At 46.3% G+C, this 9,352-nt stretch overlaps 1 protein-coding gene across 1 annotated transcript; it reads right to left on the bottom strand.

The window, feature by feature from the left end:
- Positions 1–810: 810 nt before the first annotated feature.
- Positions 811–7,617, bottom strand: LOC125542206 (homeobox protein HOX1A-like). The gene is made up of 8 exons (XM_048705158.1): positions 7,609–7,617; positions 7,158–7,342; positions 5,971–6,136; positions 5,764–5,887; positions 5,563–5,678; positions 4,901–5,473; positions 4,249–4,524; positions 811–819 (listed from the first exon to the last, which is right to left on the bottom strand). Exons 1-8 carry the CDS (start codon positions 7,615–7,617, stop codon positions 811–813), a joined length of 1,458 nt encoding a protein of 485 aa, XP_048561115.1.
- Between the last annotated feature and the right edge of the window lie 1,735 nt (positions 7,618–9,352).

The raw sequence follows: 9,352 nt of genomic DNA on the forward strand, positions 1-9,352 counted from the left end.
CCACATCATGATGAGTCCTTAGGTGAATTTTTTTTGTTTCATAATTTTCATGGTCTTCAAAATCCATCCTCTCCAAGACATAGCATCTTGCATGGCATGGGATAAGCTATACTCGAATTGTAAAAGATGAAAATTACACATTGAAATAGTTGAAGTCATGCTTAATTATGAAAAAAACACTTGTCGTCGTTGCGTACCGTTTCAACTTCGAAGGTCTCCTCGAGCTTAATGCTGAAGCGTCGATCATCGTCTAGGTGAGGCCTGTCGCATAGACCTCAATCGTCGTAGCACCAGCCACACTCCCCCGGGAGACTTTCGTCGTCCGATGACGACATTTCCTACGTTCATAATTCAAAACTACATCATCTCTGTTGGGTCCAATAAGATAATCCACAGTGTGGTGAAAACACGCCCTTCGAACTGGTTTGAGCAATTGGTGAATGGAGATGGTCTAAGATTTTCAGTAGTAAGAAGTGAAGTGGTAATTTTGAGAGCAAATGGTTAGGATGAGTGGTTCCTCTTCCAGATTAGGGTTTATCGATGACGAGCAACTGACATTAGTAATAACTATGAGTTGATATCACACTTCTATATATATAACACAAGAGACAGTTGATCCTACTTAATTAAGTACTAAGATACCCCGGCCCATGCATTTGTCGCAAGTACCACATATGTCCTATCTTTAGCAAAGTCATGCTAAAATTCACGAAAAATTTCAGCATGACCTTTGCTGAAAATAGGACATATGGAGTACCCGAATTTGCCGGAATGGAAGTTAATCGACATTCCGGCAAACTCAAGGGCCTCTCAGGGTACCTGCAAAATCACCAACCAATAGCAGTCTCATTCACCATAGAATTCAACCAGACAACACAGACAGACTTTCAGGGATGGTTTGATCAACCTAGAGAGTCTCTCTTTAACAGTAGCGAAATGGTTTGATCATTTTACATGCGATGTTCAGTAAATCAGATAAAAGCTAATTCATATGAAATGGTTCTTCCTCCCGCGTGATGGGCATTCCTAACAGCTAATACTCATCAGTGCACAGACATTGCATTTGAAAACATAAGAGCTCATGTCATACATATGCTGGTGTGGTAAAGGAAAATATTGATAAAATAGCTCTAGCTCTCAAGAGTCTAAACGGAAGCATGTGAAAAAAAGGCCAAGATTGCACCTTCTATCTACTCTGGCCTAAGTCCCAATTTAGTTTTACAAGATAAATCAAGCTTGCAGAATTAAAATATGGTTTGACACAAGGCATGTTTGTTTATTTCAATATATCTAACAACCTTCATTTGAGCCAAGGCAGATAACTTTTAAGCTATGCCACTGAAGAATAAGGACGCCAAACAGAATATAGTCAGCACCATATTATATTATGCTCCAGTGCAGCAGAAAATTTACATCAGACCAATTAGGCTCATTTTTCAAACTCCTGATCTTGCAACTTTGCACCCCCTGCCTAATAGACTAGACGTACTGGTTAAATCTTACACCCTATCCATCGAGTTTCACACTGACAGAAAGAACATCACATTTATCATCAAATGCTAAGCTAACATCATTCAAGCGCTTCAATTGACAAATTCACATAGCAATGATCACTATGTACACATGCCTAAATTGAAAAACTGAGAGTAGAAGAGGAGCTCACCGTCCGGTGACGAGGCAGAGGCAGGTCGGCAGCAGCCGGTGTTGAAGAGGGGGGCGTCGTCAAGGAGGGCGGTGAAGAGAGGGGCGTCGGCGTCTCGCCTGGATGCTCTGCACGACGGGGGAGGGGCGGCATCCGGAGGCAGAGGAGATGGTGGGCATGGCCCTGAACTCGGGGTTGTCGGTGGAGGAGGAGATGGTGTGGGGAGCCGGCGGCGGGCGGAGTCGTCGGCGGCGGGGCTGGATTGTGGGGTGGGGGAGGAGGAAGGCGGTGGCGGCGGGGCTAGATTGGGGGTGGGGGAGGAGGAAGGCGGCGGCGGCGGGGAGCGATAGAGAGATTTGGGGGCGGCGGCGGTCTGGTGGGGGCCGGGGGCGTCGGGGGCAGTGGTGGTCGGGTGCGCCGGGGGCAGGGAGCACGGGGGCGCGTGGGCGGTGGTGGTCGGGTGCGGCGGAGGCAGCGAGCACGGGGGCGCGTGGGCGGCTGCGGCGCAGTGGGTCATAAAGGGGAAGAATTGAAAGGGCGGGATTGGGGATTTTAGTGGGGGGAGGCTTAGAGCATTACTAGTAGAACCCTCAAACCCTCACTAGCGTTTTAAGGGTCCAAAAATGGTCTTTTTGTGCACTTTTACGGGTTGAAAAACAGGGGCAAAGATTAGAACCCTCAAACCCAACCCTTATAACGGAATATTCCCCATGAACGACGTTGTCGTTGCGGGCATACCGTCGAGCACCTCGTGCACGACGGGCGGAGGGCGGCGCGGGGGCGAAGGTCGGGGGCGGTTCGAGTGCGGCCGCGGCCGGGAGGAGGTGGGGGAGAGGCCGGCGGCGGGGGGCAGGGCGGGCGCGGGCGCGCGGGAGGTCGACGGGGCGGCCGCCGGCGACGGGGGCGACTAGCAGCAGCGGTCGCGGGCGTGGGCGCGGGAGTTGGGAGGATTTTTCCCTCCCGCGCGAGGATAACCGCCAAATGAGGGTTGGGGTAGGTTTTGCTCCCCAACCCTTACTTTTGAGGGTTGGGAGAGGGTTTGAGGGTTGGACCTTTAAAAAAAATTGAGGGTTTGAGGGTTAAGGGGTTCTAGTCTACGGCTTTTTTTCGACAAAAACTGTAAAAAAAAGCAGTTATTTTTAGGGGTTTGAGGGTTTGAGGGCTCTACTAGACTTGCTCTTAGCAATGGCGCACCCCCTAGCGGTGCGCCATTAGAATTTTTTTTTGGATGGCAATGGCGCACCCCCTAGAGGTGCGCCATTAGTAATCTTTTTTTGGATAGCAATTTTTTTTTTGGATAGCAATGGCGCATTTACATTTGTTGACGAGGCAGCGCGGGGTGACTGGTGGCGGCGCAGTGGGTCATGGTCGATCGTGGTCGTGGACCGGCCTCGTCGCGTCGCGTCGGCGTTCATTGTCAGCCATCGATGGACTGTGAGTAGCCCCGCCGAAGTCTCCACCTCCGGGCGAGGGAGGGTGCGGGGGGTCGTCGGCGGCGAAGGATGAAGGGGGATCTGGCACGGGGGGCCGCGAGGGGGATCTGGCGAGGGGGGATAGCGATCGAGATGGAGGGGGATCGAGATCGCGTCTCCTCATGAATATTCAATATTTTTTCATATTGAATATGAAAAAATATCATCAAATTTGAAAAAATATTCATGAATTCAAAAAGTGCCCATGAATTAAATTTAAAAATATTCATGAGTTCGAAAAATAAAAATGATAGTAGTTTTGCAAAAAAAAATGATAGTAGTGGCGCACGAGGTGAGTGGTGCGCCATTACTAGTTAAAACTAGTAATGGCGCACTGTGCCCTGGTGCGCCATTAGTATTTTTGGAAAAATTAAAAAAAATGTTAGTAGTGGCACACCATGGGTGTGGTGACACTAATGGCTCACCAACACATGGTGCGCCACTGCTATATAGTAGTGGCGCACCACATGTCTGGTGTGCCATTAGTGGCCATATCATCTATAGCCCTTTTCCTAGTAGTGCTGCTTTTGGTTTCAACATGAAGAAGAAATATTTTATGTTTATAAGTGTGTGAAATACACATGTATGTGCACATCATCACAAAAGTGTACATAACACTTGAGGCAGAGGGAGTAGTAAACAAAAAATTTAGAGCATTAGTTTAGTATCAGCTCAAATGCTAAACAAAATAACTAAACTGAAGACATAGCAGCCAAGCTACGTATCTGGTACTATATTATCATGATATCCATGTACGTCTAAGAGCTAGTATAATAGCAGGCGTATACCCGGCTTATATGGCAATTTTACCTATGTAGAGGAGAGAAAAATGAAAAATTATTGGACGTATGATCTCATGCAAGAGCTTGCCACAGCATGTGCTCTTAGGAAAGTACAACAAATATGAAGACAGGTTAATATAAAAGACATGGGAACACCATAGAGCCACCAGTTGGCTGTACTATTAGGCATGATTTTGAGCATTCCCATGATGGCTTTTTGATTTTCTAAATAAAGTAATGATTCACCCAGTTGACATCAAGGCAAACAAAGATACGATAAGCTTTCATGGTGGACAAAAACAATTATCATAAAAGGTGCTAAAATATGCACACAGGCAAGTTGGGAGCTTACAGCGTAGAGTTTTTCGCTTTCCGGAGACTGAATGTGCTGTCTCGCTGAAACAGGTAAAACAACATGGTCCACTTCAGGACCAGAGGTCAGCCCCCTGGAGTGTTGATCATTTACAAAACCATGAAAACCGTCACGATGCACATCTCGCGTTCTCCCGGAGCTTTTGTGTACAAATGAATCCACTTCATTTTCTTCTTCACTGTCTTCTTTGAGTGTGCTCTTCCCAGACCAGTCTTCACCATCGCTTGAATCAGATGGTGCTTCCCCATAAGCATCCTTTTGGTTTCAGCATGAAGAAGAAACATGTCAGGTTCATCCACAAAAGAAAAAAAAGAAACATGTCATGTTCAGAACCCAGTAGAACACATTCTGATTAACAGTTGAATTAGTAATTTCTACTCAACAGTGGTACTTGAGGTAATGGTCAGCATCACTTCAATTTTGTGTTCTAAACAGAATAACGAAAAATCAAGAAATACAAGACCAGCTACGCATCTATTCCCAAATTATCAAAGTAGTCATGCATGTTCTATTACGGTCATCACATTATAATCATGTTAATCACCCCCATAAATGTTTTTTCAATCTTCAGTGGAACAATTGGATTTGACTATATTTAATGAATGAAGTAATGCATGCAAGTTGAGCTTACATCATAAAGTTTTTTGTAGTCCAATGGTTTAACCTGCCGTCTCCTTGATGGTAAAATCGCATCCTGGTCGATCTCAATGTCCTTGGTTGTGAGATGTGACATTGATGTGTTAGGTCCAACAGGGGCCCCTTCCAAGTCATTAGTATGATCTCCAGCCTTATGACCAGACGAAACTTCCTCCATATGACAAGACTTCACAATGTCAGCACAGAAATCATCAGAGTCCGATGTGAAGTCTGACTCATCTTGCTTCTCTTTGATATCTTCATCAGAATCTGGCCCTGCTGGATCATAGTCATCGTCCTCCGAGTCATCAGAAGGTAATCCAAGGTCATCAACTTTCTCTCCCTCCTTCAGATGTTCTAAATTGTCAGAAGAGGTGATGGAATTGGAGTCATCAGAGTATGAACCTTCATCCCCATCCTCTTCTGATGATCCTTCCACATGACAAGCCACATGTTCTTCGGATATATTGGGGTCGAAGTCATCATCTTCTGAATCGTCCGATGGAAGATCAGGTACATCACTTTGCATAGGCCCGTGTGCCATGGCAGCAGCCTCAGAAAAAACTTTCTGCAAAAATAATGTACTATCATGGTGAAATATTGTTCAAATTTATTTGCCTTGAATCAGTGAAGTATTCTTAACAGTGAAAATGTTACCTGCCAAGAGTCACTAATTGAAAGATCTGATGTCCCTCGGAATTTATTTATTGATTCTATACAGTCTATCTTGCAAACACATGCAGGGCAATGCCATTTTTCCTCTCCCTCGGGGACTACAAAGGCAATGATCACATGTATGATTTAACAACAGAAATAACAGCACCTTGAATAGCATAGGAATCGGAAAATAAATATTACTATCTTTAGTCAGTAAAGGAGGGTTTAGACAATTCTGGTGGAACCCTCTTTTGCAGGCTCCATCACAGAGAATGATGTCATTATCCAATGTATCTTCTTTTAAACTACAAGTGGCACAAAAAATCTGCAAGATGGAAAGCATGGTCACTGATTAAAATATTAAGCATAACAGAACAGAACACTGGAAAAGAAAAATGTGTTGCATACATCATCCGAAGATATATTTCCTTCAGAATCAAGCAAACATTCCTCGGGCTTCCCCACAGTTAGAAGATGATCAAGATTCTGGAAAGCTTCTCGTATTTTTAGTTTGTACCGCATGATATCCTTCTTGGCCCGTTCAAGATCCTTCTCGGGCCTTATCTTTTCCACACTGCATGTTTATGTCTGGGTGAATGAAATTTCTAAACTGCAAGTAACGCTGCAAGGAACCCAAAGTAAGAACGTCCAAGAAGCTGTGTTATTGACCATGAATGTGACCCAAAAAAAGAAAGCATGCTCATGCGCCATTGATGAAATAACCAGCCAAATAAGAACATTGATTTAGTTGAATACTAAACTGGAACCTGGTGTCATCCAAGTGGCTAGTAGCGCGCGGCCGGCTGTGCGCACAGCCCGCCACCCGCCTTCGAGCTTTGGGCTCGCAAGGTATGTTCCTCGGTTGTTTCTTAGTTTGAATGCCACAGGGGCTAGTGCTATTGTTCTAGTAGTTTTATTTCAACCCTAAATCATTGATTACAACTGGCCCAATTTGAGATTTAAATGTACATGAATGAAATGTAAAATCTGAAGACATAAAGACATCAGCAGAGATAAAATGATAAATCCTGTAATACATTACATTCACAGCGCAATGTTGACCTCATGACTCGTGACTGTATTTCTAACACAAAATGCACAGATGGTAAGCCTGTCACTTTTATACTAAAACAATACCATTTAATTGTACTTCTGCGCCTGTTCCAAATTAATACACTAGCAGTGAGCCGAGTTAGTTGCAGCAGGTCTTCACATTTCAATAAATCGTGTCCATGTGCAAACATATATACAAAGGAAAGAACTATAATTGTTTCCAGAAGCAACTTTGCCAAATACGCTTAGGAGTCTAAGACAATAAGAAGAATGCAATAGTTCAACTAAAAGTAAATATTGTTATCCTTAAAGCCATTTTATCGTGTGATAGATGGGAGGCAGATACGTTTTGATATATGTAGCTGCAGAAGGGTGACAAAACGATAAATGTGACTTCCAGTTCGAAGTTTTTCCAACTAAAACACCTTAAAGAATGGAATGCAAGGATTAACAATGAATGAAAGTTTAGCCACACACAAAGGTGAGTTCAGGAGAAGTCGCCAGCAAATCAAATCAAATGCATGAACAGAGAGGTGGCGAACCTTTGATTTTTCCAGCCTTTACGTGTATATGCTTCAAGAAAAGTCTGTTGATAGCTTATCCGACTGAAACAGTATTTAATTTGCTTACGAATTTTCGACAACTCATGTTCGGGACCACTCTCTGTGGGTCTTTTCCTTCTTATTCTTTTAGCAGTTGGTTTCACTAGAGTATCTGTTAGATGATTCTACGTATCCCCAACCGGATCGACCACGTGTTGTAATTGATCCTGTATAGTTGGTTACCATATAAGGTTAAAACCGACTTGATGAACTTGCGATACAAGTTTTGTAACCCTGTATATATACCAATCAATGAGATCAATCGAGGTGTGCACTTTAGCAGCCCGATCATATTACATTACATGGTATCAGACACCAGCCGTATCCTCCCTCCTTTTGAAATCCTAATACACACAAGCCTCTCCAATCGAATCCCAACCTAGCCTTCTACCTGCACCATGACAACCGACGATCTCAAGAAGCTCGAGGCCGAGTTGAAGGAACGCGAGTCTCTCCTGCAGACTCGCCAGGAAGAACTTGATCGTCGCGCCGCCGAGATGGGCAAAGCTCCCGCAACCTCCCCAACAGCCTCCACGCCCAGCCCTTCCACCTATGCCACATCCATCAAACTTCATGTACCCATCACCCTCGACCTGACCGCCTCCAACTACACCAACTGGCGCGAGCTGTTCCTCGTCGCCCTTGGCCGCTATGGCCTTACAGCTCATGTCATCAGCGATGCCGGCGCTACTCCCTCCGACACTTCGCCGGCCTCGGATTGGGGCCGCGACGACTACACGGTTCTCTCTTGGATCTATGGCTCTATCTCCATCGACCTCTTCGGCATCGTCATGCGCCCCGGCTCCACCGCGCGCACGATCTGGGACGCCATCGAGAATCTCTTCTGCGACAATAAAAAGCACCGGGCAATCCAGCTGGAAGCGGAGTTCAGGAACACCCTGCAAGGCGATATGACCGTCGGTGACTACTGCACAAAGCTCAAGTCCCTTGCTGATTCTCTCGTGGATGTTGGCCAGACGATCAGTGATGAAACACTCGTCCTCACCCTCCTGCGTGGCCTCAACGACAGTTTCGCCCACCTCCTCTTGTTTCTTCCGTTCCAGGTGCCCTTCCCCTCGTTCCTGCAGACCCGCTCGGCGTTGATCCTTGAAGAGAGCCAGAAGAAAACTGATGCCAAGAACGCGGCATCCACTGCCCTTTGGGCTAGCGGGAACAGCATCATCCCGAGCGCTGGCGGTGAACGTGCTCCTCTCCCTATCAGCTCCGGGGGCGTCGGCTCTAGAGGGCGCGGAACGGGCTCCACCTTCAACCGCGGCAGTGGCCGTGGACATGGCGGACGCAGTGGACGTGGCCGCGGCCGCGACAATCCGTGGCAGTTCAACCCATGGACGGGTGCTCCGACGAGGGCATATCTTCAGCAACAACACACACAGGCTCCATGGCAGCAGCCCTTCTCTTCCTGGCAGTCACGTCCGTGGCAGGCTCCTGCTCCAGGTCTACTTGGTCCTCGCCCCAACACTGCTCCTCAAGCTTACACTGCGTACAGCCATGCCAACAACAACTCCAACATGCTGCAGTCACCTTCATCAAGCTCGGCGGTCGACCCTGCGCTCCTAGCGGCTCTCAACAACATGCAGATTCCTGGCACACATGAGTGGTATATGGACTCTGGTGCATCCTCCCACATGGCATCCGATCATGGTAACTTCGACTCTCTAATACCATCTGCTTCTCAATCTGTCACTGTTGGTAACGGTGCTACTCTACCCATTACACATATTGGTTCCTACTCTCTAACTAGCACATCTATTCCTCTTTATTTACGCAAAATTCTCATCGTTCCACAAATTATCAAAAATCTTGTCTCTGTTCGTCAATTCACCACTGACAACTCTTGTTCCGTCGAATTTGACCCTTATGGTTTCTCTGTGATGGATCTTCTCACCGGGATCGTGATTCTTCGATGCAATAGCTCCGGTCCCCTCTATCCAGTCTGCCAAGCCAGCCATGAAGCCCATGTCACCACATCTCCTTCGGATATTTGGCATCGTCGCCTAGGTCACCCCGGCTCCCACACCATGTCGCGTCTTCATCAACTTCAGCACATCCCCTACAATAAAGCCGGCTCTACTTTATGTCATGCTTGTCAATTAGGAAAACATGTTAGGTCACCG

The sequence above is a fragment of the Triticum urartu genome, chromosome 3, assembly GCF_003073215.2.
Source record: "Triticum urartu cultivar G1812 chromosome 3, Tu2.1, whole genome shotgun sequence".
In the NCBI taxonomy this organism is placed as follows: Eukaryota; Viridiplantae; Streptophyta; class Magnoliopsida; order Poales; family Poaceae; genus Triticum; species Triticum urartu.